The sequence below is a fragment of the Desmodus rotundus genome, chromosome 12 (assembly GCF_022682495.2).
Source record: "Desmodus rotundus isolate HL8 chromosome 12, HLdesRot8A.1, whole genome shotgun sequence".
NCBI classification, from domain to species: Eukaryota; Metazoa; Chordata; class Mammalia; order Chiroptera; family Phyllostomidae; genus Desmodus; species Desmodus rotundus.
This window is the reverse complement of record NC_071398.1, coordinates 36,211,981-36,239,789: the sequence shown is the minus strand read 5'-3', so window position 1 is coordinate 36,239,789 and position 27,809 is coordinate 36,211,981. Positions and strand designations below refer to the sequence as shown.

The 27,809-nt window shown below is 38.9% G+C and overlaps 1 protein-coding gene across 6 annotated transcripts; it reads left to right on the top strand.

Annotated features, from left to right (window-relative positions):
• Nucleotides 1-63: 63 nt before the first annotated feature.
• Nucleotides 64-25,854, top strand: ZFP30 (ZFP30 zinc finger protein). 6 transcript variants are annotated; one of them, XM_071220117.1, is made up of 6 exons: nt 64-436; nt 1,045-1,110; nt 5,315-5,401; nt 7,227-7,353; nt 8,394-8,489; nt 15,286-25,854. In XM_071220117.1, the coding sequence occupies exons 3-6, from the start codon at nt 5,393-5,395 to the stop codon at nt 16,635-16,637; spliced, it is 1,584 nt and encodes a 527-aa protein (XP_071076218.1). In that variant the 5' UTR covers nt 64-436; nt 1,045-1,110; nt 5,315-5,392; the 3' UTR covers nt 16,638-25,854. The 6 variants fall into 6 exon arrangements, with proteins under 6 accessions (XP_071076218.1, XP_024433508.1, XP_024433506.1 ...); XM_024577740.4 differs by lacking the exon at nt 1,045-1,110 and having other exon boundaries at nt 64-420; XM_024577738.4 differs by lacking the exon at nt 1,045-1,110.
• Nucleotides 25,855-27,809: the final 1,955 nt, after the last annotated feature.

Sequence of the window (27,809 nt, the reverse complement as noted above, 5' to 3'; positions counted from 1 at the left end):
CCAGCCCTGCCCCCCTTCACGCGCCTGCGCATTCTTGACAGGAAAAAAAAAAAGCAACTCCCAGGAACCTCAATTCTTGGCTTTTGGGGACAAGGAGTCAGGAACTCAGTGAAAAAAGCCATAATGTATAGTTTTTCTGATTTTTTTTTCAACTCAATTCTGATAGAGGAGTACGCCGGGATTATCGTCAATAGCACCGGTCACTCACCGGGTCACTTTTACAGGCCGGTGTAAAAAGGACTGGACACCCTGGCTTTTCCGGCACCCGCTTCTCTGCTGTGTCTGCCTGGCCTGGTCAGAAGCAGGAGGACGGGTGGGGAGCATGCCCCTTCCTCCTGAGACCCTGCGCACTCCAGCGGAGGCAGGCACTCTCCAGAACCCCGCGGCCGGACTTGAGTGCTGCGCTTTCCTCGGAGCCAGGTGTGGCCTGAGTTCGGTAAGCCAGGCTCCCGTGCGGTGGGCGCTTTTCTGAAGAAAGCCAGCGCAGCAGTGGCAAGCCTTTGCGGTGGACCCGGGGGTGGGTCCTGGAGCCTGCGTTTCCTCCAGAGTGAGGGTCTGCTGCGGGTCTGAGACCAGGAGGGCGCGGGGTGCGTAATGTCCTGCGGAGGTAGCGCTGCTGGGCCGGGTTTGTGCGCGCATGCAGTTCTGCGGGGTGAGACCCGAGGGCCCGCGCACCTCCATAAACCCAATTACCTAGGCCCGGCTGTAAGAGAAGGCCAGAGGGGGGAGCTGGAACTCCATAATGAAGATCCTCAGCAGAATTTTAGAATTGGGTTTGGGGCGGGCCTCTGGGAAGATCCGCGGGACCGAAGAAACCGCGCTGGGCCGCCCCCGCAAAGGAGTGGGGGGAGCCGAGGACCATCGCGGTGTTTGAACTGCGGCGTACTCCGCTGAGAACTCGGGCACTGGAGACCAAGGACCTTCTTCTCCGCCCCCCTGTCGTTTTCTTTTGTGCGTACAGGTAGCGAGGATCGAGGGGGCATGGAGGGGGCAAAAGTCGAGAAAATCCTGGGATGTAGTAATGAACCTTGTTTGCCTCCCCAGTTTTGCCGGTCTCCTGAGAAGGCCTTTTGAAGTGAAACGAATCGGTGCCGCACCTCTGAAAACCAGGTTCTGCGTGATTGTGCGCTGTCTCTTTGTTTCTGTGAACTGCATTTGATTTTCAGGAAGCAGGGCTTTTTGATTTCTTTCCCCCAAAATGTTCTGCTCAAGAGTTATCTCTTGGATTTGGGTCCTAGAATTTCCCTAGTAGCCAATGGCTGGGACCTAAGTAATGGATTCCTTTTTCTATTGTCCACCTACTTCCTTTGTACAGTTGGTTAACCATGTGCTGTGTGTTCGGTTGCTCTGAGCACTGTTTCTCCTAAGGAGTCTCAGGACAGAAATACCTATTCTGTAAATTAATGTTCATCCTTTGCTTTCTACAGTGACTTGTTGAGTAGTTTAGGGTTTAGATATCTTTAATCATTCTACAATAGGAGTGGGATTTTTTTTTTCCAAGGGAACTCATAAAGTGGAAATTTTTGTTAACAGCTGGATATGTTAGAAGTTTGATAGCATGAGTTTGTTTTGTTTTGTTGATGTAAAAGAAAGCTAGACCTGTAGAAGATTTTATGATTTTTTTTTTGAGCCCAAACTGCTGACATTTGCTGCAGAGCAAGATCTCAAATGCTCCAGAGAGTATCAGTTTTGCAGCTTCTTTTAGATACTTGAAATTAAGGAGGGAATTTAAGGAAGATTATATGGAGGTGGGAGAAAGTGAGGCTCACTTGAAGGTGGTTCTGTAATGGGGTGGAGCCAGGGCCTCCCCCACATCCCACAAGAGGGGATTTGTAAAGAGCTGTGGGGTCCCGAACTTGGGGTGTCCAGGAAAAATAGGATATTCCCCCCTCCCAAGGCAGACCACCTTGGGGGATGGGACACATGGAGCAGGGCCTTTGACAGTTTGCACAGCAACCCTGGCCAGCTTCATACCTGATATGCAAAAATGGTTATTTGGCATATCAATAGCAGGCTACCTAGGGAGGTGGGCATGACTTTAACCCCTGATGTAAGTGGGAGGCAGTTCCCCTGGTTGAAGTGCCTCCATAAGATTTGGAGATGGGTCGCTCCAGCCACAGGGCCAGGCCGGCTGGGACTAACTGTGGCAGCCCAGAAAGGCTGGAAACAGGGCAGGGCTAGTGGGTGTAGCCAAGTGTGGGAGGAGTCACAAATGGGGTTGCAGAGGAAGGTCCCTCTGGGATTTAAACCCTGGCGGGGCAGCCATGCTGGTTCTAACCACGTGTTTTGAGGGCAGAGAGGGGACTCCCTTGCCCACTAGATGTAGCAGCCATGCAGAGCTATCTCGATGGTTTGAAAGAATGCCGGAGAGACAATGCAGTATGCGGGACAGCTTGAGATCTTGTGGGAAGGAAAGGGGTGAAAGGACTCTTGCTGGTGGGCCACAAGGTTTTGGATTAAGAACTGGAGGTGATTGCGACACAGCTGGTGGTGCTGGACACCTCAGGAGGCCTGCCAGTCCACACGAATTACTGGGAGGAACCCAGAGCCTAGCTGAGCTTTGGACTTCTTTTTTTTTCCTGAGAAACGGTACTCCCTCCTGATTGGCCTGGTTGGGCAAAGGGGAGGAGGAAGGATTGTGTGTGTTAGCACATGTTTTAAGGGACTTTGGGATTTTAATGATGACATTCTGCCATTACACTAAACCTGTATAACTTTAAAATAAATAGTTCCTTTCCTTTTTAACAAACTCTGGCACTGAGAGCCACAATTCCTAGGAGCGACGGGCAAAGAATCCACAGTGATAGAGACCCTGGTTGGGGGAGCTCGTTTCTGTAACAGTATCTGCCCCCCCCCCGCCCCCCGCCAAGGGTCCATTTGGTAACAGTTACGTTTATTTCAAAGATGTGTTAACCCAGAAGCACCGAGACAATGGACAGGGCTTGCTTAAGGCAAAGATAAATAAACTATTTACTAAAGAAGTTATAGGCCTGGGGCTTGACCTGCCCTATTAGGAATTTATGATTGGAACACCCTGTGAGATTACATTCCATAGAACCCCTTTTTAGTTTATTTTCGAGAATTTTAAAAATTGTGTATAATTAGGATGTAAAACATGTCTTGATGTATGTATATATTGTGGAATGGAGTGATTACAACAATCAGCCTAACATTTTCATCACCCATTGACCTTTTTGTGTGTGTGTGATGAGAATACTTAAGATCTGCTCTCAGCAAATTTCAAGTATGTAATGCATATTTATTATCAGTAGTAAACATGCTGTACATTAGTGTTAGGTCAGAGTTGCTCAAGAAACCAGACGGACACAGTGAGCCAAGGAACAGGGTTTATTAGAGGGGAATAAGAGGGGAAGTGGAGCCAACCAAGGGAGGTTAAGACTCGTGGGGGACAATTTACAAAAGCCAAGTGCTGGAAGCAACCTAAGTGCCTATCAGTAAATGAGTGGATCAAAAACTATGGTACATTTACACAATGGAATTCTATGCAGCAGAGAGAAAGAAGGAGCTCCTACCCTTTGCAACAGCATGGATGGAACTGGAGAGCATTATGCTAAGTGAAATAAGCCAGGCGGTGAGGGACAAATACCATATGATCTCACCTTTAACTGGAACATAATCAACAAAAGAAAAAAGCAAACAAAATATAACCAGAGACATTGAAATTAAGAACAATCTAACAGTAGTCAGAGGGGAGTGGGGAGGGAACAGTGGGGAGAAGGGTTTTCAGGAACTACTGTAAAGGACACATGGACAAAACCAAGGGGGAGGGTGGGAGCAAGGGAAGGAGGTGGATTTGGCTGGGGTTGAGGGGGAGTGGTGGGGAGAAAATGCAGACAACTGTAATTGAACAACAATAAAATAATTTAAAAATTAATTTTAAAAAAAGATTCGTGGGGGAAAGTGTAGAAGGTGGAGCCAACCAAGGGAGGTTAGTACTCCCTGGGTTGTTCGTAGGGCAGAATTTTTAAGCGCAAAAACCCACCAAGGGTAACTGGTTGGGGTGTCAGAGTCTGATTGGCTAGAGCTGGTTGCTGGGTGCCATTTTTGCTGACCATTGGTCTTGATACGTCTTGTCAGACTCAAGTTAAAGCTGCATCCTGTTATGCCGGATAGGCCGACCCCAGCCTTAGCCGGGCATCTGTTTGTCCTGGATAGGGTCGGCAGGCAGTTTCCCAGGCAGGCATTTTCCCAGGCTACGGTTTTCCGTGGTATAATTTTCCCGCCTGGTGATTTTCCATTCCTTCTAGGCCTACCTAGGTCTATCAGTGGATAAAAAATTACTAAAACTGCTTTCCATAGTAGAAAGTCAGTAGATAATGTTTAAGGCTGAAAATTAAGAAGTAACAATATTGTCATGTTATTTAAATGAATGGAGTTTAAATGCTAAAAGGAATGGCTAAAAGAGGTAAAAGTTAATTACCTCTAGATTTGGAATATGGGTGAAAAGGTAGCAGGGATAGAACTATTTGGACTTATTGTAATAGTTCTTGCAGAGCTATTTTTAATTTACATTAGGTATAAAATAATAGAAATTTTCAAATTGCGATCACATGGGAGAGGTTTTATAAAATCATAGGAGTTTGTTTCTTTTTAATCCTTACCAGAGGATATGCTTTTAGAGAGGGAGTGAAGCATCGACCAATTGCCTCCCATCTGTGCCCCAACTGCGAATCAAAGCCACAACTTTCTGGTGCACGAGATGATGCTCCAACCAACTGAGCCACCTGGCCAGGGCTTTAGGAGGGTTTAAAAATCCTGAATCACAGGTCACACTCTAATAATTAAATCAGAATTTTGAGGGATTGTGGCAGGCATCGGTATATTTTAAAGATCTGCAGAGGATTCTAATAATGCTGCAAAGTTTGGGAAATATTTTGTATACTATTTTTTATGTTCTGATTTAGGGAGCCAACCAGATTCCTGAGTTTTAAAAGGAAGTTTTGGTTTAGATGGTGTAGCTGCTACTAGAAGGAGGTGGATATGCTCAGGGCAGGTATGGACAGCCCATGGTTAGGTTCCAATCAGTCTCCCCCTCGCGGAGGACTACATGGAAACCTTCTGACTCAAGTGTTTGGACGTGCACTTTCATGCAGGAGAGTCTCTGCTCGTTGTCTGTCTCTATGCAGTTGATTTCCCTGTGATTTGAGGGAGCTCATATATTTGTCTAAAGGACCTCTTCCTCTCATAACTTGTATGTGTTTTGGGGGAGAGGTGAGAGTTTTGTATGGAGAAGTGGGTTTCAAAAATTTGGAGCTCTGAGGCAATTATGTTAAGGCTTCCATTCTTTTCCCAGCTCTAGCTTCAAGTGGCCTCTGCTTTTCCATTGAATGACCCAGAAGGAAAACTGACCAGTTCTTGCAACTCTGAAATCATGGCTCATGTAAGTTGGTGTTTCTCTATGAAATTTTGTAATTTTTTTTCAGGTTTTGTAAACATTTTCATTTGTTATCCTGAAGCTTCCTGACAGAGCCCCATCCAACAGCTTCTTCCCAATCTCTCATTCTAGTGAGGGGCAGAGCCCATCCACCCAGGCCCCTCCTTTGTGCCCGCTCTTCTCCATCCATGTCCATGAGTAAAGTGAGCAATCACTCAGCGTCTCCTGTGTGTTTGGTCTTTGTCTAGAGTAGAGATAAAGCAGAAAGGAGGTCCCTAGAGGCAGGTACTTGATCTAAGACTCTTAGGACTAGAGAATACTTTAGAGTAGCACTGTCTTAAAAAATTATAACATGAGCCACATGTAATTTTAAACTTTCGTAGTAGTCACACATTAAATGTTCCATGGAATTAGTGCCTTCCATGCAGTAAGAAGCATGTCAGTCTTATAAAAAGTATAGAGTAATGTGCAAGGCACTTATATAATCTTAAACATTTTAGTAGTCACATTTTAAAAAGTAAAAAGAAATGTACAATTTATTTTAATTTTTTTAAAGATTTATTTATTTTTAGAGAGAGGGGAAGGGAGAAAGAGAGGGAGAGAAACATCAATGTGTGCTTGCCTGTTGCGCGTCTCCTGCTGGGGACCCGGCCTGCAACTCAGGCCTGTGCCTTGACTGGGAATCGAACCAGAGACCCTTTGGTTTACAGGCCTGCGCTCAATTCACTGAGCTACACCAGCCAGGGCTATTTTAATGTTTTATTTAACCCAATATAACCAAAATATTATCATTTCAAAGTATAATCAATATACAAATTTTTGAAGTATTTTATATTCTTTTTCTTTCGAAGTCATCAGTATCTGGTGTGCTTACAGCACAACATGTGTCTAAGCTAGCATGTTGGACATTGTAGCTTTTTAGAGATTTTGTGTAATATAAATTTTAAACATAATTTATTTTAAAGTGTAATCATTAATTAAGTTTAAGGTCTATAAAATGGACTATTGGGTATTGAATCAGAAATATTCAATAAAGGATTTGTTATAATAAGGAAAAATGCTAATGATAGACTATAATGATGAAGTTAGGTCTGAAAGATTCTTTTATGTTGACTCTTTAAAAGCAGATTATATGGTTCATCTGGGGAAAAGAATTCCATCAGATTTTTCTCTAATTCTTGAAGGAAAACAGGTTAGACTAAATCACATTTATTGAGAACTTTTTAGGCCCATGGCAAGCAGTGTCCTTATGAACACCTTTAATTAATTGGGAAATTCTGGTATTTACCTGAGTATATATACACACATATATAAAAATATAATTACATATAATTAATATAATTATATGCAATTATAATATAATTGTAATTATATATTACTATAATATATTATATAATTATATGTATTAACATATATAACTATATTCTATGATTGTATATTAACATATATAGTTATATGATTATATATAATATATAGTATATGTTAATATAGAATTAACATATGTTAATATAGAATTGTATATAACATAATTATATATAAAATGTTATATGTAGTATATATTAATTGTTTATAGATATAAGTAATTAAGTATCCCAGTGCAGAGGCAGTTTTGCTGAGAGCAGTGGTAGGCAAACTATAGCTTGTGAACCCAGATTCAATCCATGGCCTATTTTTGTATAGTCTATAAGCTAATTACATTCTGAAAGAATTTTTTTAAATGCAGGGAAAATGTAAGTAAATGCAACAGAGACCGAATGTGGTACTCAAAGCCTAAATTATTGGCCCTGTACAGAAATAATTTTACAAATAATATGTGGGCTTGTCATTTCAGGATTTGGTGATATTCAGAGACGTGGCTGTGGACTTCTCTCAGGAAGAATGGGAATGCCTGAATTCACACCAGAGGAATTTGTACAGAGATGTGATATTAGAGAACTATAGCAACCTGCTGTCAGTGGGTAAGCTTGTCTGTGTCAGATCATTGGAAATTCACAAGGACTGATTTCAGGGCTGTCTTTCTAAAAATTGGCTGGAAAATGGAGACAACAGTACTTGAACAACAATAAAAAAACATTATAAAAATCTTAAAAATGCTAACAAGAAAAAATAAAAATTGCCTGAATATCTGCTTTGTGGTTTGGGAATAGATACCTTCAGCTATTAAGCTGTGAAATAGCACTTTCAACTTCTACCACAATTCATTGATCTTTATATCTTTCTTTGCCTTTTCTTTAATCACTTCTCTTTAATGACAGCTAAATGTAAATTCTTAGACACAGCAAAACCATTGTCAAAGAAATCTGGCTTCCTGCCGCTGTAGCTAGTCTATTACCTGCTAACTCGCAGTGTAAGTAGGACGACAGAGGTGTCTGGCTCTTCAAACCTATTGAAAAAGCCTATAAAATAGATATGATGGTGAGTTGAATCAAGTGTTAAAACTCAAGTGGACACTTTTTTTTGCCATTTTCAATTCACTACAAAGGACATATTTTATTTGATTTATGGTTAGTAGTTTAAAATACGTGAACTTTGCATTTACCATTCAATGAATATCCTGGCAGAAAACTAATTAAATATCAAAAAATAGCAAAATTCGTCATGTATATGACCATTTCCACTATATATATATAGTACTTAGTGTTTACTGAGTACTAGGGACTTATCCAAGCACTTTATGTTTATGAAATCAAACTCCACAAGAATATTATGGGTAGACATTATTATTCTCTTTCAACAACTGAGAAAACAGGCCCTAGTGACTCAGGGGACAGGCAGGATTTGAAACTAGTGCTCATAGCCATTAACTTCCCCATAAGAGATGGCCTATATGGCTTTAAATTGAAATAAGATAATGTTTCTACCTCTTTGTTCTTGTTAGCGTTTGTGATCCTGAAATAACTTTAATACAAATGGTTTTTAATCCCATTATTCTTATTAGTTCTGCAGCTTCATCAAGTAAATACTTTCTTTATTATGTTCCTTTTCTCTTTCCATGCAGGATGTTCCATTTCTAAGCCAGATGTGATTACCCTATTAGAGCAAGGGAAAGAACCTTGGATGGTTGTGAGGGATGAGAAAAAGCGCTGGAGGCCAGGTGAGTGAGTGCCGAACAGGCAGGGTGAGCCATTACGGCATGGCTGGGAAGGAAACATACCCTTAGATGTTGATTATGAAGAAAAGGCCTGAAATCTGGAAAGAAAACTTAGATATCAGCATGAGCCACCAAAGAAATTTTACCTTTACTTCCACTTACCATTTATTTCTTCACTCATATTTCCCTCTCATTTCCATGGAGGAAAACTTTCTTCCCTAATGACAACCATTTTACCTGTTGGGTAGGCCAAAAAGTCCATTTAGTTTTTCCGTAAAATAAAAGACAGATTTTTCTTTTTCACCAATAACTGTATTGGATATTTTGAGTGTGTGGGCTGTCTCCCGTGTGGTGTAACATTGATTGTTCTCAGTGTCTCGTTTGATCACTAGCAACTGCAGCTGGTCTACCCGACCAAGGAGCAACATCCAACCAGAAAACTTTGCAAACCGCTTCTGATGTATTCAGTCAGTCACAGCACCTTCTCTATACACTGCACAAATCTATTTTTGCATTTCAGTTGAGTTATTAACTTGTTTTAAGTACAGTTGTCTCCATTTTCACCCCACTATGCCTCCCCGTCCCATCCGTCGCCACCTCCCACCCTCGAACCCACCACCTTTGGATTTGTCCTTATGTCCTTCATACATGTTCTTTGGTGCTGCCCCCCATTCCATTACCCCCTATTATCCCCTCCCTCTTCCTCTCTGGTTACCGTCAGATTGTTCTTAATGTCAATGTCTCTGGTTATATTTTGCTTGCTTGTTTGTTTTGTTGATTAGGTTCCTCTTATAGGTGAGATTACATGGTATTTCTCTTTCACCACTTGGCTTGCTTCACTTAGCATAATGCTCTCCAGATACATCCATGCTGTTGCAAAGTGTAGAAGCTCCTTCTTTCTTTCTGCTGCATAGAATTCCATTGTGTAAATGTACCATAGTTTTTTTATCCACTCATTTACTGGTGGGCATTTAGGTTGCTTCCAGCACTTGGCTATTGTAAACTGTGCTGCTATGAACACTGGGGTGCATAGGTTCTTTTGAATTGGTGTTTCAGGATTCTTAGGGTATAATCCCAGCAGTGGAATTGCTGGGTCAAAAGGCAAAACTATTTTTAGTTTCCTGAGGAAATTCCAAACTATTTTCCACAGTGGCTGCACCAGTCTGCAATCCTACCAACAGTGCACTAGGGTTCCCTTTTCACTACAATCTAACCAGCACTTGTTGTTTGTTGATTTGGTTACGATGGCCATGCTGACTGGTGTGAAGTGGTATCTCATTGTGGTTTTAATTTGCATCTCTCTGATGGCTAGTGATGCCAAGCATCCTTTCGTGTGTCTATGGGCCCTCTGGATGTCCTTCTTGGAGAAGTGTCTGTTCAAGTCCTTTGCCCATTTTTTAATTGCATCGTTTGGCTTCCTGGTGTGGTGTCGTGTGAGGTCTTTATATATTTTGGAGATCAAACCGTTGTCTGAGGTGTCATTGGCAAATATGTTTTCCCATATGGTTGGTTCCCTTTTCATTTTACTGCTGTTTCCTTTAGCCATGCAGAAGCTTTTTATTTTGATGAGGTCTCATTTGTTTATTCTTTCGTCCCTTGCTCTAGGGGACATATTGGTGAAACTTTTTGTCGCATGGGATATCTGAGATTTTCCTGCCTATGTTCTCCTCTAGGACTCTATGGTGTCAGGACTTATTTAAGTCTTTTATCCACCTTGAATTTATTTTTGTGTATGCTGTAAGTTGGTGATCAAGTTTCATTTTTTTGCATGTAGCTGTCCAGATCTCCCAACACTATTAGTTGAAGAGGCTATTTTTATTCCATTTAGTGCTTCTGCCGCCTTTGTTGAATATTAATTGACCATAGAGACTTGGGTTTATTTCTGGGCTCTCTATTCTGTTCCATTGACTTACGTGTCTGTGTTATGCCAGTACCAGACTGCTTTGATTACTGTGGACTTGTAATATAGTTTAATGTCGGGTATTGTGATCTCTCCTACTTTGTTCTTCTTTCTCAAAATTGCTGCAGCTATTCAGGGTCATTTATGGTTCATATAAGTTTTTGAAATGTTTGTTCTATATCTGCGAAATATGTCATTGGTATTTTAATAGGGATGGAATTGAATCTCTAAATTGTTTTGGGTAGTCTGGACATTTTGATAATGTTCATTCTTCCAAAACATGAACATAGTACGTGGTTCCATTTGTTTGTATCTTCCTGTCTTAATTTCTTTCTTCAGTGATGTGTAGTTTTCTGAGTACAGGTTTTTTACTTCCTTGGTTAGGTTTATTCCTGGGTATTTTATTTTTCTTGTTGCTATATCAAATGGGATTTTTTTCCTGATTTGTGATTCTGATATTTCATTGTTGGTGTACAAGAATGCCTTTGATTTCTGAATATTGACTTTGTATCCTGCTGTTTTGCCAAATTCACTTATTAGGTCGAGTAGCTCTTTGGTGGAGTCTGTAGTGTTTTCTATGTACACTGTCATGTCATCTGCAAACAATGACAGTTTTGCTTCCTCTTTTCCAGTTTGTATGCCTTTTGTTTCTTTTTCTTGTCTGATCATTGTGGCTGGGACTTCCAATACTCTGTTGAATAGAAGTGGTGAAAGCAGACATCCTTGTCTTCTTCCTGATCTTAGTGGGAAAGCTTTTGGTTTTTGCCCATTGAGTATGATATGGATGTAGGTCGCTCATATAAGGCCTTTATTATGTTGAAGTATGCACCCTCTATTCCCACTTTGCTGAGTGGTTTTATCATAAATGGGTGCTGAACCTTATCAAATGCTTTTTCTGTATCTATTGACATAATCATGTGGTTTTTTGTCTTTCCTTTCTGAAAGAGGTACAAAAATAGTTTAATTTATGGAATTTGCTCTAAATATTGTGATCAGAATAGTCCAGGATTGGGCTTGAGTTGGTAATTATTAAGGTTTGTTCATAGATACAAAGACATTTATTATACTCTTCTGTCCATTTTTGCAATGTTAGTAATACTCTTGTAATAAAGTTTTGTTTTAAAGTTATTAGAAGATAAAAGGAGAAGGACCTGAGAGGTGTGGCAGTAGTAAAAATAAGTATACACAACTTGGAGAGCTTTGCCATAAAGCAGATAGGGGGTCAGGGAATGTATTTTAAGATATGAGGTATTAGAACATGTTTATAGGCTAACGGGAATAATTTCAAAGAGGAAAATTGATGGAGTAGGGAAAGAGAATAGTTTTGTAAGCAATGACCTTAGTAGATGAGAAAGGGTAGGAGCCAATTTATGAAGGAAAACTATGCATTTAGTAAGGATATAGTCATAGGTTAGTTAGATAATGTGGTGAAGAGAAGAATTGTATTTTTCTTTCAATTGCTTCTAATTTCCTGGTGAAATAAGCAGTAAGATTACCATCTAAATGTGAGCATTATTTAGTATTTTATTGGAATTCAGTATGGACTATTTAGTATTTGATCAGTATAGATTCTCAGAAGTACAATTCTGTGATCATAGGGTTTTAACTTTTATAGATTTCTTGATACATTAACCCTAATGTTAATGTGACTAAAAACACGTATGTCATAAATATTTTCATCCCATACCATCTTGTACCACCAAAAAAAGTGATTACAGAAAATACTAATTTTATGACCAGGTAATTTGCTTCTCGGTTTCTTTTTAATTAAAGCTGATACCCTGCAAATGGAAATGCCATTTCTCCTTTTATACTGATCTGAGGTGGGCTAATAGTTTGCTTTCACATAGCCCTTGATTTGGTAGAATCCACACTAGTATTGGTTTATCAATTTTAAATAGTTAAATATTTTACATACATCTTAAAGTTTGGAATATTAAAATTTCCTACCATAGGCCAATCTTTTTATGCCAGTCTTTTGTTTCAACATAGGTCCAGTCTACTCCTTATTGATTACATCACACAAGTAGTGCATGGGCTATTGTATTTTTAATTTATTTAAAGTAGAATATGAACCTCAAGACCCTTGTGAAACAGTCTGACTACAGAGTCTTTGATTTTTGTTTCTCATTAATCTTTACTATTGTCTCAGTCATGTCTAGTTTGATAACAATGTAATGTTCATCTGTAGTCAGTACTTTCAAAACAGTCAACTTAGTTTTCATAGAACAATGGTTGTCTTTTACTTGCTCGCAGGGATAATAACTCACATAAACTAACTTGGGAACAAACGTTGGCTGACTTTTTGTTAAGATTACAGCTCAGCTCTTTGTAGAGTAGTCTCCTAGGTAAGAAGTGTCAGCATGCCAAGGTCTTGATCTGGCATGTCATTAAGTTGGGTTTACTATATACCTTCTGGAAGTGTTCAGTTTGTTTTTAATCAAAACCTTCACATTTAGTTGCATAAGTTTTATAACTTTCTCTACTTTTTTATGAGTAATTATGAACATTTTGTCCTGTTTATTTGTACATTGTTTGCTCTATTCCATTACTTTTTCTATTGTTTCATGTTTCTTATGTCAATTTGTATGGGCTTTTATGCTGTGAACACTTGGTCATTTTTCTTTTTTTTTTAAAGATTTTATTTATTTATTTTTAGAGAGAGGGGAAGGGGAGGAGAAAGAGAGGGAGAGAAACATCAAAGTCTGTTTGCCTTTTGTGCACCCCCTACTGGAGACCTGGCCCACAACCCAGGCATGTGCCCTGATTGGGAATCGAATGAGCGACCCTTTGGTTCACAGGCCGGTACTCAATCCACTGAGCCTCACCAGCCAGGGTTCATTTTTCTTATAAATGTTATGACTGCTTAATTTGACTTTGACACTAGTTTTTTTATTGCTGATTTTCAATTTATAATTTGCAAGTAAATTCTTTGAAATTACCACCTGATTTTAGGAACATTTTTATACATTTATAACTGCCCCTTACTACTGTTATGACTAGCTGTTCATCATTTTATATATCATTTCTATCATATTTATCTTAATGATGCCCTGAATTGACTTTTTCCCAAAAATTCTGACAACATTCCTATAATGTTGTATTGCTTGCTTGGCTGGGGAGATAGAGACAGACAGGTGATAGGGGAGGAGGGAGGAAGGGGTGCTTTTCCTACACACAATTTAAATCATTGTTACCTTTTAATATCTTCTTAGTATATCCTTTTAAAGTAAGCTTATTGAAATATAAATGCATACAAATATACAGAGATTATAAGCTTGTAGCTCACTGAATTTTTCACAAAGTGATCACACATACAGTCATATTCAGATTCAGAAAAAGAGCTTTGCTAGTATTTCACAAGCTTCCTCCTAACTCCTAGTCATTCCTTCTCACCAAACTTGACTACTGTCCTGACGTTTAAGATCTCTATAGATTACTTTTACTGTTTTCAGGCTTTATGAAAATACAGTCATCAATATATATTCTTTTGTGTCTGGCTTTGTTGACTCACTATTATGTTTGTGAGATTGATTCACGTTGTGTGCACTTGTAGATTATTTTTGTTGCTGGACAGTATTGTGTTATATCAATATGTCATAATTTACTTAGCAATTCTTTGTTGTTGAACACTTCTTTCCACTTTGGGAAAATTAAAAATAATGTTTCTGTATTATGAGTTTTTTAAACTACTGTTTTCTTTTTGAAAAGTATTGAACACTTACTGCAAAAATGTTTTAAAAATTTGTAACATAATTGTGCATAGTTACATAAACTCGATGAAAATAAGTAGAACCTTTCATTACCTTAGGTGTGAAATCAGAAGAAGGTTTGCTCATGACTCTGCAAAGTAGAAAATGAGCTGCATTGACAATATCTGCAAGTGAAAGGAGAGAGGCAGTTGGAAGGATAATCACCTGTAAAGAAATCACCATTTTCCATTTTTATATTTGACCGAGATAGACTAGATGGGCTTTTGTGTTCCATCTCTATTGGAAATGATGAGAAAGAATATTTAATCAATGTAGTAATGTGCAAAAATGAAGGCAATACAGGAACTACTATAAAGGACACATGGACAAAATCAAGGGGGAGGGTGGAGGTGGGGGAGGGAGGGGGTTCAGCTGGGGTGGGGTGGAGGGATAGGGAGAAAAGGCACACAACTGTAATTGAATAACAATAAAAAATTAAAATTAAAAAAATGAAGGCAAGGCGACATGTACAATAATTTACATAATTATGAGAAATTAATAAACAGTCACTATGTTCTATGGATTTGTTATTCAATGAGAATTGAAAGATTGTTTCTGCCTCATGGAGATTTAAGATAAGAAAATAAAAACTGAGAAAATTCAGGAGTATGTTACAACAAAATTGAAAAAAGTGTTAATGAAGAAACAAGTTACTGGGATAGAAAAGAAAGGATATAAATTAGTTGAAATCATCAGGAATAATTTTTTTTTAACATGGAAGCTAAAGGCTGAAAGGAACCCAACCAGCTGGAGAACCCAAGTCAGTATTCCTAGGAATTTTAATAACCAGTAAAAATCTCTAGGAAATGGAAGGATCATGACATAGGAGCAAAGGGGGCAGTCAATGTCTTGAAATATGGTAGACAACGCCCATGTTATTCACGGTAAGGTGTTTGTACATTATTATAATTGAAAGAAACCACTAAAAATTTCAAGTACAGATTTTCAAACTTTGATCTGAATCCCAATAATCTGGTGTTACCATTTTCTTTATTCCCCTTAACTTTCTTCAACTTAAATGATTATTTTAGAGTTTTTGAATCCATTTACTTCAACTGGGCTTTATTTTCTATTATAAAGTTTTTATTTGCTTGTTTACTTTTTCTAGAATAAGGAAATAGCATGCATTTATCCTTTTTTTTTTCAGATTTGGAATCCAAAATATTTCAAAAGGATATTTATGAAATGAATTTGTCACAGTGGGATATAATGGAAAACATTAGAACTTATAGCCTGGAAGCCTTCTTTTTCAGAAAAAAATGTGAATATAAAAAGTTTGAGGGACAAAAAGGTCCTCAGAAGGGATATTTCAGGCAAGTGAAAAAAAACACCTCTGAAAAAAGGCCCACTTGCAGAAAACTTAAATCTCTTACTTTATATGAGAGAATTCATAATAGAGATAAACCTTATGAATGTGAGGAATGTGGAAAGGCTTTTAGAGTACGCCAACAACTTACTTTCCACCAGAGAATTCATACTGGTGAGAAACCCTATGAATGTAAAGAATGTGGTAAAGCCTTTAGACAGTGTGCCCACCTTAGTCGACATCAGAGAATTCATACTTCTGATAAACTCCTTGAGTGTAAGAAATGTGGAAAGATCTTTACATGTAGTGCAGATCTTCGAGTACATCAGAGAATTCATATTGGTGAGAAGCCCTACGAATGTAAAGAATGTGGGAAGTCCTTTAGAGTACGAGGACAACTTAATCTCCATCAGAGGATTCATACTGGTGAGAAACCCTATGAATGTAAGGAATGTAGAAAGACCTTTAGACAGTACGCACACCTTACTCGACATCAAAGACTCAATGTTGCTGAGAAGTGCTATGAATGTAAGGAATGTGGGCAGGCTTTTCTGTGTAGTACAGGCCTTAGAATACATCACAAACTTCATACTGGTGAAAAGCCTTATGAATGTAAGGATTGCGGGAAGGCATTTAGAGTAAGGCAACAGCTTACTCTCCATCAGAGAATTCATACTGGTGAGAAACCCTATGATTGTAAGGACTGTGGGAAGACCTTTAGCCGTGGCTATCATCTAACTCTGCATCAGAGAATTCATACTGGAGAGAAACCTTATGAATGTAAAGAATGTCAGAAGTTTTTTCGTCGTTATTCGGAACTTATTTCACATCAGGGTATTCATATTGGAGAGAAACCCTACGATTGTAAGGAATGTGGGAAAGCATTTAGACTGTTCTCACAACTTACTCAACATCAGAGTATTCATTTTGGTGAGAAACCTTATAAATGTAAGGAATGCGAGAAGACTTTTAGACTGTTCTCACAACTTACTCAACATCAGAGTATTCATACTGGTGAGAAACCCTATGACTGTAAGGAATGTGGAAAGGCCTTTAGACTTCACTCATCACTTATTCAACATCAGAGGATTCATTCTGGTGAGAAACCCTACAATTGTAAAGAATGTATGAAAGCGTTCAGACAACACTCACACCTTACTTACCATCAGCGAATTCATAATGCAACTAAATAATTATAAGAAAGCCTTCCATTGTGAATTTTATGTTGGGGAACATTGGAAAATAAATTCTAGAGGAAAGTTTTTGAATGTAAGGATTCCTTTTACTTCATGCTCACAGCTAACTTAAGAGGTTTTATTTTAAAGGTAGAATATGGCCATGAATATGAGGAAGCTGTTCGTCACCATTTAAATGATGTTAAATTTTAGGAAATTTATTCTAGAAAGAAAATCTCTTAAAGGAGTGAATGTGGGAAAGAAGTTGATGTGGAAATGTTCTCTAGTAGAGAATTTTGCAACATGTGAAATTAATGGAACTAGGCAGGAGAGGTTAAGAACGGTAGGTGAAATGTTGATAGGAACTTCATTGTGAGTAGGTAGGTCAGGCTGACATCTGAACCCCCTGACGAATTTTAACCTCATCAAAAATATGACAAAATATCTTAATGAAGTAAAACAAGACGTCTTGCCAACAAATATTGAAACTGAACCTAAGTAAGCATCAAGATCTAACTCCAGGTTTAGAGAAAATTCAGGGAGCAGAAGAACAAATTACATGATGCAAAAAGAAGCATTTAGATCTGAAATATGGGTAATTCTATAAGAGGGATTACCTGGCTTCTCAACCAATAAAATGGCACTGAAAAAAAAGAAAGCGGAATGCTTAGATATTAAGAGCCTTAAGAGGTGTATGAACCAAATGTAGTTAACATTAAGAAGTTACATTTTTGTCCAATGATAATAGCATTGTGTTTATGTAAAAATGGCTGAAGTTTATATAGGCAAGATGATACAATGTCTGGAATTTTCTTTAAAATGCTCACGGAAAAGAGGGTGGATAACAAGTTTGTTGGAATGGTGGTAAGATGAATGTCTTGGGTACACAATTACTGTATTTTTGGGTTTTGCTATTTTCTCTATTTTTATGTATTTAAAATTTTCTATAATGTTCTTTAAAAGGTAAAATTATGCAGTGTTATTACCAGTTTGAAGTGAATCATTTTTTTTAGTGAGTGACTTTTTTTAAATGCCTATATATTAGAACTTGTGGATATTGCCAAAGCTCTAAGCAGTGGGATATTAAATGTGGTATAATGTATTTGGGAAATAAAGAATGAGGGTCCAGATTTTACCTAATTAACTTATTCCTATATCTGTTACAGTTCCTGTCCCATCCTACTTCATATATATATTTTTAAAGAATTAGTAAAAGCAATTACCACTAAATGTGGAGATTGATGGAATAGACAGTTGCTAGCAATGTGTAGACCATTCAAAATTGAGCTATTACAAACTTGAAGTGTGGCTAATTCAAACAACATTTACACTTAATGTTGTTAAGTGTGAAGTACTATACATGGGGTCTTGAAGACTTCCTTAAAAAAGAATATAATATATCAATTTCTCACAGCATTTATCTGCTGTGATGTGGAAGCCATGATATATTCAGTGGATAACGTCATATAATACAGAATCCAATTTAAGTGTGTCTCTGCTTCCAAGTAGCACGTTTTTATACTGAGGTCTTCTTCGTTCTACCCTGAGTCATGCTGGGGTTTTTTTTGTTCCTTCATAAATGGTGGCTTGTGTGTACAGCTGAACAGTTTTCTTAGATTATTTTTAGTCTGTAGACATTTTGGGATCCAGAGATCCTCTCTCACTCTGTACTCTTTCTGTCTTGTTCAGCTTTGTATTGCTTCAAGTACAGTTCTCCTAAAAACTATTTTCTACGTGTGTTATTAGGGTTCATTCTATTAGACAAAGGATCAATAGGATCTTATCTGTATTGGGTTTACTATGAGGCTGCTGTGAAAAAATAACTTCAAAATTATTAGAAGGCCTGCTGTTTCACAGAAGTAAAAGTTGGCTTCATGCTTACTCTGAGACTGCATTTTCGTGACAGAACCGTGTAGTTGATTGTTTTCCCTCTCTCAGGGTTTTTATACCTTTGAGGACATCTTGTTACCTGGAAACAGTCACAGAACCTTCTCTATTTCCCTGAAATTGTATTTAAAATATGTACCAATTTCTATAACTAATATAATGTGTGTAGTTTTTTTACTCTCTTAATATGATGGATTACCTTCATAGATTTTCAAATATTGATCAAATCTGGAATAAAGTCCATTTGTTTATGATGTATACAGTTGACCCTTGAATACGAAGGTATAGGAAGCTGATCTATCAGTTGAAAATTTGTGTATAATTTTTGACTCTCTCAAAACTTAACTATTAGCCTACTGCTAAAAGTCAGTAGTCATACTGAAAATATAAACAGTGGATTAATGTACATTATGGATGTTATAGGTGTTATGTACTATGTTCAAATCTCAGCCAGAGAAAAAATGTTAAGAATATCATAAGAGAAAATATATTTACAGTACTGTACTGTATTTAGTGATACCATAAATTTACATCACCTGCAAGATGAATTGTCAGTACATACCTAAGTATTTTCTTATATGATACAAAACAATGTAGATGTTACACATATCACTACATATTAAAAATAAAGAGATGTGAAAAATCCATTTATTTATAGGTATAACTGCGATAACAAAGAAGTGGCAATACGATTCTTTCATGGCAGTCTAGCCTGTACATTAATGAATCATAAAGTTTTTATGGCATACAGCATTAGCCATATTTATAATACACTATTGGAAATATTATATTATTTAAAGGCCACTTATTTGTGGTGGGCTGATACTGTTTCTCCAATTACAAGAAGTACTGCACAATAATATAATTCACAGAGAGCAAATTATAGGACAATAAGAAAGCTAACATTAATTTTATAATACAGATCAATAACATGCCAATGTAAGGGATAAGCTCTCCACTTTAAGTCTGGCTCACTGTGTTCTACATGACGCACACTTAGGCAGTGATGATACAAAAATGTCTCATGATTTCTGGTCATGTTAGAGGAGTAGGTAAACATTGCTCACCTGTTCCCATGACTGCATCAAAATTCCAGCTAAACTACAGAATAACCATTGAGAGCCACCTGAAGACTGCCTGAGAAGTCCTATAACTAAGGATATAAAAAGGAAGCCACTCTAAGACTGGTAGGGGTAGAAATGGGGAATCGGCTACCTGGCATGGAGGAACCTCTCTGAGGAGTGAAGCAGTCTCAGCTTCACACCAAGTTTCCCAAGCCCAGGGTTCCAGTGTGAGGAAGAGAAGGCTCTACAGCTTGTGACTGAAAGCCAGCAGGGATTGTGGCTGAGTGAGATAGAGTTTCTGGAGTCCCGGGCACTCTTAAAGGGCCTGCACACAGACTTACTGATGGGCTTGCTCAGAGCTCCAGCAGTGGGGCAGCAGTTTGAAAAGAACCAAAGACGTAGGAAGGGACTGAATTGTCTGGATTCAGGACAATGTCTTGAAGGGCAGCTTTCCCAGACAAGTGCTGGCAGAGGCCATACTTTCTTTGTTGAGCCCTCCTCCCACCCAGTCTGCAGGCACAGGCAACACCACGTATAAGTCTCCAGCAACTTGGCTAATGTTACTGCACTTTAATTTTCTGAGACTCCACCCCACCAAACTTGTGAGACCACACTTCCAGTGGTTTTGCCATACAACTGGCCAGTCTTGGCTCATGCTTGGCACTTGATAAAAATGCTTAAGTTTATGCCCCACACCTCTTGGTAAGTGGCCCCAAACCTGGCACTGTGACAGTCAGTCTCAGTTTGCAGGTTAGTCTCTCAGGCACCTGCAAGTCCAGCACAAGTGGCAACCGCCTGCAGATCACTTTATAGCTTATATGAGGTGGCCCTGGGGCAACAGCTGATGTTGGCCTGGACCAGAGCCAGTCCCAGGAGGTCCCAGAGTCAACACACTTGGTGGCCAGCTTCAGACTACAGCAGAAACCACTCAGCCACCTCCACAAATGACAGGAGGCACCAGAACCACAATAAGTAAATACTGCTCCATGGGGTCAGTCCCTGCACAACAGATCCTCTGCTGTTGCCAGCAGTTCTCATGGCCAGTCTTCCTGAGGGTCGATCTCCCCCACTGACATGCCAACAACTATAATGGTTCAACTGCCACAGGAAGGCACACAAAACCCACACAAGGACACACCTGGAGCACTTGGATGACCAGGGAGACTGCCACTGGACTCTACAGAACACCTACTACATAAGTCCACTCTACCAAGACTGGGAGAGGTAACTGCTCTACCTGATAACATAAGAACAAACAGAGTCAGCCAAAATAAGGAGAAAAAAAAATTCAAAGTGAAATAACAGAACAAAGTGCCAGAAAAAAAGACTAAACAAAATGGAGACAAGCAATCTACCAAATGAAGAGTTCAGAACACTGGTTATAAGAATGCTCACTGAACTTAGAGGAAGAGTAGGAGAACTCAGTGAAAACTTTAACAAAGATATAAGAAACAAAAATGAAGATAGAAATTATTTTTTTAATGAGTTGCAAATGAAGGATACATTAAAGGCACTCTCAGATTACATAAAGCAGAGAATTTACCAGCAATTTGGAAGACGATGGTTACAGAAAACACCCAATTGAAACAGCAAAAGAAAAAAAAAATGAGAATAGTTTAAGGGGCCTCTGAGACAACATCAAGTACACCAACATTTACATCATACAGATTTCAGAAGGACAGGAGGAATCAAGGAATTTAAAATCTACCTGAAGAAATAATGGAAAACTGCCCTTATCTGGCAAAGGAAATAGGCATACAAGTTGAGGAAGCACAGTGAATCCCACAGGAGATAAATTCAAAGGTCTAGACCAAGACACATATTAAATGCCAAATGTTTAAGAGAATCTTAACAGGGGAAGAAAAGCAATTTGTTACCTCCAAAGGAACTCCCATGAGACTGTCAGCTAATTTCTCCACTGAAACTTTGCTAGTAGAAAGGACTAGCATGAAATACTCAAAGTAATGAAGAGAGAGGACCTGCAATTGAGACTTTACCCAGCAAGGCTATAATTTAGAATCAAAGGAGAGATAAAGAGCTTCCCAGTCAAGAAAAAGCCAAAGGAGTTTATCGCCAAAGCAATATTAACAAGAATTTGTTAAAGTGACTTAAAGAGGAAAAAATAAAAATATGAATAATAAAATGGCAATAACTACATACCTATAAATAATTGCTTAAAATATAACTGGATTAAATGCTCCAGTAAAAAAAAAACATAGGGTGACTCAATAGATAAGAAAGCAAGACCCGTATGCTGCCTACAAGAGATCCAGTTCACACAGGAAGACACATAATAAAAGTAAACAGATGAGAAAAGATATTTCATGCAATTGGAAACAAAAACTGGGGTAGTAGTACTTATATCAGACAAAACAGACTAAAACAAAGGCTGCCCTGGTGTGGCTCAGTTGGTGGTTGTGTCGTTTCATGCACTGAAGGGTTGCCGGTTCAATTCCTGGTCAGGGCACATGTCTGGGTTTCAGATTCAATCCCCAGTCAGGGCACATGCAGGAGGCAATCAATAAATGTTAAGAAAAAAAAATAAAGGAAAAAAAAGGCTATAATAAGCAACCAAGAAGGGCCCAGCAATTCCACTTCTGGGTATCAAAAAAATCCAAAACCTTCATTTGAAAAGACATCTCTCCCTTTGTTTATTGCAGCATTGTTTACAAGGACCAGGACATAGAAGCAATGTAAGTGTCCACTAATGAATAAAGAACAAGTGGTAGATATATGCCATAAAATATTACTCAGCCATGAAAAAGAATGAAATTTTGCCATCTCCAACAGTGTGGATGGACCTACAGGATATTTTACTAAGTGAAATGGGTCAGAGAAAGAAAAATGCCGTGTGGTTTTACTTACACATGGAATCTAAAAAACAAAAACCAGATACTCATAGATACTGAGGACATTTTGATAGTTGCCAGATGGGAGGAGGTTTGGAAAGATTGATGAAAAAGGAGAAGGGATTAAGATGTGAAAATTGCAAGTTATAAAAACAGCCATGAGGATGTATGTACAGCATGGGGATATAGTCAATAATATTGGAGTAACTATGGTGTCAGTGGGTACTAGATTTATTGGGGTAATCAGTTTACAAGTTACATAAATGTCTAATTACTATGTTGTGCACCTGGAGCTAAAATAATGTATGTGAACTGTAATTAAAAATATAGTTTAAAATGTCTCATATGGTTATTGTCATAGTTACTAGATTTTTAAAGACACACATAACAGATGAGTTTATTAACTACAGTGTGACCATTATTTATTCTTAAGTTGAAGTGGATCATCTCATAAAGATCTTCATCCTTGTCTTTGTGTTGATTAGCCTGAGGAGGAGGAAGAGGAGGGTTTTATCCTATTGTCTCAGGTGGCAGAAGTGGAAAGAGAGGCCTGCATACTGGGTGTAACTTTGTGGGAATATGTGACTTCCTTTTTTATTTCTCTGAAAAATATTCCCGTAGCCACCCCTGTCACCATCCAATGGACTCATGAACAATGTCCATTGGTGGCCATGGTGGCAGGGATGAAGATTATGCGTGGGGTCAGCAATGTGGACTTCCACTCACCGGGGCTGACCTAGAAATAGCCATTGTTGAGTCTTCAACAGGACAGCAGCAAAGACCAAAACTGAACCCCGCCTCCCCCAACATGGCACCATTCTCTGGAGTATTCAGCCAGATACCTCATTGCAAGTTGATTACATTGGACCACTTTTTATTATGGAAGGGGAAGCTTTTTGTCCTTACTAGAATAGAAGCTTCCTATGGATATGGATTTGCCTTCCTTTCATGCCATGCTTCTGCCACAGCTGCTACCCATGAACTTTGCCTCATCTACTGTTACGGTATTGCACACTGCATTGCTTCTAATCAAGTACATCCACAGCAGAATAAGAGCAGCAACAGCTCCATGCTCATCAATACCACTTTTTACTGTGTTCCCTACCATCCTGAGTTGGTTGTCTTGATAGAGTGGTGGAATGACCTTTTGAGGACTCAGTTACAGCACCATCTAGGGGGCAATATGTTAAAGGCTGAGGTGAGATTCTCTAGAAGTCTGTGTATAATCTGAATCTGCATCCAAATTGTATGGTTGCTTCTCCAATAGCCATGGATACAGGAGTCAAAGGATGGTGTAAAATAACACTGCAATATATGTGTTTATATGTATGTGCCCCTGTTTTCTGACACAGAGCTCCTGAAATGCTTTTAATTTTCTGAGTGATAAGAACAGTAGGAACATCTCATTCTAATATTTAATCTGTGACCTTGTTCCTCACACAGGGCTCTTGAAGCCCTTGTAATTTCCTGGATGATTAAAGTATCTTTTGTTCTAATGAGGCAGTTCTGAATGGGCTCTTGGATGAGAACTGTTGGTCACTAGAAGGACCAAGTCATGAATAAAAGCTAGGAATTTTCAGCACTCCCGACCTTCTCTTGAGAACAGAGAAGAGCTGGAAGTGGAGTTAACAATCCACCATGCCTTTATGATGAAGCCTACATAAAACTCTCAAATGTACAGGGTTTGGAGAGCTTCCAGGTTGGTAAACACATCCATACTGGGAGGATGATACGTCCCAAGTCCACAAGAACAGACGCTCCTGTGCTCATGACCCGCCCAGGCCTCACTTTAAGTATTTCTTCCTCTGGCTGTTTATCTGTATCGTTATCATATTCTCTAATAAACTGGTAACTGTACGTGTTGCTCTGAGTTCTGTGAGTTGCTCTAGCAAATTAATTGAACCTGAGGAGGGATCATGGGAACCTCTGATATGTAGCCAAATTGGACAGAAATTGTGGGTAACCTGGGGACTTCTACTTGTCATTAGCACCTGAAGTGGAGAGTAGTCTCATGAGACTTAGCCCTTAACCTATGGTATCTATTTCCAGGCAGATAGTGTTAGAGTTAAATTAAATTGTAGGAGAGCTAGCTGGTATAGCAGAGAATTGCTTGTTGTGGGGTGAATAAAACAACACATATTTCATGACTGGAAGTATCAGAAGTGCAGTAGTATTTGTGAGTAGTAAAAGAGACATAGGGAAGAAACACATGGTAGGGAAGAACTGTGGATTTTCTTTGACAGGTGGAAATGGGAATGGTATCATCAGTCTTACTCTCTCTGACCTAGCAAAATTTTTGCTTGCTGTTCCTATGTCTTTATTTCCTGCTTTCCTATAGGTCCTAGATCCAGAGGAAATAATGGTTCCACCAGGAGACAATAATTATTTTGATAAATTGTAATTTAAGACTCACCCAGCCACTTTGGCCTCCTCATGCCTTTAAATCAACAAGCAAAGAAGAGTTAAAGTGTTGGCTGGGATTATTAACCCCAATTACTAGGGGAAAATTGGACTACTACTTCACAATGAAGATCTGGAATACAGGCCATCCCTTAGGATGTCTCAGTATTACTACTGCCCTCTGGTTAAGAACAGTGGAAAACAACAACCCAATCCTGGCAGGATCACTAATGACCCAGACCCTTCAGGAATAAAAGCTTGCGTCACTCCACCAGGTTAAGAACCATAATCACAGGACCAGTTACAGAAATGAGCAATGTGATTGTCATCAGCATTCCTCATGTTGTAATGAACTTTGTGTGTTTGTTCATCCTTGTACATTTCCCTCTCATTTTCTTATGTAACTGTATATCATAGTATTAAAGTATGACTATATTAGAGTATTTAAGTATTGTTGATTTTACGTCACAGTATTTCTGGTACAGGGTATCTGGAAGAAGAGTACCACCCAAGGACTTTGCATCGTCTTCTGGAGAAAGGGTTAGTGAATTTTTGGTTGCACACAGAATAGTTGTATTACAGCTGAAATGATGACCCTGTTATTGTTTTTATTTGAAAATTAAGTATGAGTGCTGAGTTGACAAGGGTTGGATTTGGGGTAGTTAAATTTATGTGTCAACTTGGTATCTTGTTAAACATTATTTCAGTATGTGTCTGTGAGGGTGTTTCCAGATGGGACTAGCATCTGAATCAGTGGACTTGGTGAAGTAGGTTGCCCTCCCCATCGTGGAGCTAATTAAACAAAAAAGTACGCATTACTTAAGCTGGGATATCTTATCTCACCTTGTCCTACATTCAGTCTGGGATTTACATCATCGCCTCCTCTGGACCTCAGGATATTGGACTGAAATTGAATTATACCATGGGCTTCCCTGGTTCTCCAGTTTATAGGTGACAGATCATAAGATTTCTCAGCCCCATTATCATGTGAGCCAACTCCTTATTATATATATCCTTTGATATCTTACTGTTTCTATGTCTCTGAGAACCCTAATAAATGCCTAAAGATTTAAATTAAGTATTTAATTACTTTAATAGTTACCAAACTATTCATCCTGGACGAGCTTTGGTAGCTTGAAATCCATGTCAGATAATTCCAGTATCTGTGTCATCTTCCTGGTGGTGTCTGTTGTGTCCCCAGCTCTTTGAATTTTTTTAATTTTAATGTTGTGCTCTTAGAGTTGTCCTAAATTTTCCTCCATTGCTCTCCGAGGCCCCTCCCCGCCCAGAGTCAATCCCCACCCTGTCGTCTATGTCCATGGGGCATCCATACATTTCCTTGACTAGACCCTTCCCCTACTTTTCCCCCTTCTCGCATTCCCACCTCCCCTCTAGTCACTGTCAGTCTGTTCCTTGTCTCCATGCCTCTGGTTCTGTTGTGCTCTTTGTCTTGTTCATTAGGTTCCTTTTATAGCTGAGATGATACAGTATTTGTCTTTCACTGCCTGTCTCCTTTCACTTAGCATAATACTCTCCAGTTCCATCCATGATGTCATGAAAGGCAGGAGTTCCCTCTTTCTGATGTGTAGTATTCCATTCTGTAAATGTAACATAGATTTTTTAAATTGTTGTTCAATCACAGTTGTCCCCATTTTTTCCTCATTACTCCCCTCATCCTGCCCTCTGGCACTCCCACATTCAATTCTCCCCACCAGTTGTCCTTGTCCATGAGTCACTTATATATGTTCCTTGAGTTGCCACTTCCCCTTCCTTCCCCATTACTCATGTCCCCTCTCCCATCTGGTCACTGTCAGTTTATTCTTTATTTCCATGTCTCTGGTTCTATTTTGCTCCCTCACTTCTTCTGTTGATTAGATTACACTTATAAGTGAGATCATATGGTATTTGTCTTTCACAGCCTAGCTTATTTCACTTAGCATAATCCCAGTTCCATCCATGCTGTTGTGAAGGGTAGGAGTTCCTTCTTTCTTTCTGCTTTGTAGAATTCCATTGTGTAAATGTACCAGTTTTTTGATCCACTCATTTAGTGAGGGGCACTTAGGCTGTTTCCAGTGCTTGGGTATTGTAAATAGTGCTGCTTTGAACATAGGGTGCATAGGTTCTTTTGAATTGGCGTTTCAGGATTCTTAGGGTATAATCCCAGCAGTGGAATTCCTGGATCAAAAGGCAGTCCCCTATTTAGTTTTTTAAGGAAATTCCATATTGTCTTCCACAGTGACTGCATGAGTCTGCATTCCTACCAACAGTGCACTAGATTCCCTTTTGTTCACAACCTTGCCAGCACTTGTTTGTTGACTTGGTTATGATGGTCATACTGACCGGTGTGAAGTGGTCTCTCATTGAGGTTTTAATTTGCATCTCTCTGATGACTAGTGATGCTGAGCATCCTTTCATATGTCTCTGGGTTCTCTGTATGTTCTCCTTGGAGAATTTTCTGTTCAAGTCCTTTGCCCATTTTTTTAGTTGGATTGTTGGTCCTCCTAGTGTGGAGTCATGTGAATTCTTTATATATTTTGGAGATCAAACCTTTGTCTGAGGTATCATTGGCAAATATATTTTTTCATTTTGATGATGATTTCTTTTTCTTTTTTAAAAGATTTTATTTATTTATTTTTAGAGGGGAAGAGAAGGAGAAAGAGAGAGTTAGAAACAGCAATGAATGGTTGACTCTCACATGCCCTGCACCGGGGATCTGTTTCACAACCCAGGCTTGTGGGCTGGCTAGGGATCCGACCAGCAACCTTTTGCTTCACAGGCCAGCACTCAATCCACTGAGCCACACCAGTCAGGGCTGATTATTTTTTCTTTAGTCGTGCAGAAGCTTTTTAATTTGATGTAGTCGCATTTGTTTATTCTTTACATCCCTTGGTCTAGGGAATGTATTGAAGAAAATATTGCTGCATGGATATCTGAAATTTTCTTGCCTGCGTTCTCCACTAGAACTTTTATGGTGTCTCTATTTATATTTA

Excerpts from the sequence above, each read along its gene's own strand:
- ZFP30 (XM_024577740.4), top strand. Across the intron at positions 7,354-8,393 it reads TAGCAACCTGCTGTCAGTGG|GATGTTCCATTTCTAAGCCA; the intron begins GTAAGCTTGTCT and ends CTTTCCATGCAG. Across the intron at positions 8,490-15,285 it reads GAAAAAGCGCTGGAGGCCAG|ATTTGGAATCCAAAATATTT; the intron begins GTGAGTGAGTGC and ends TTTTTTTTTCAG.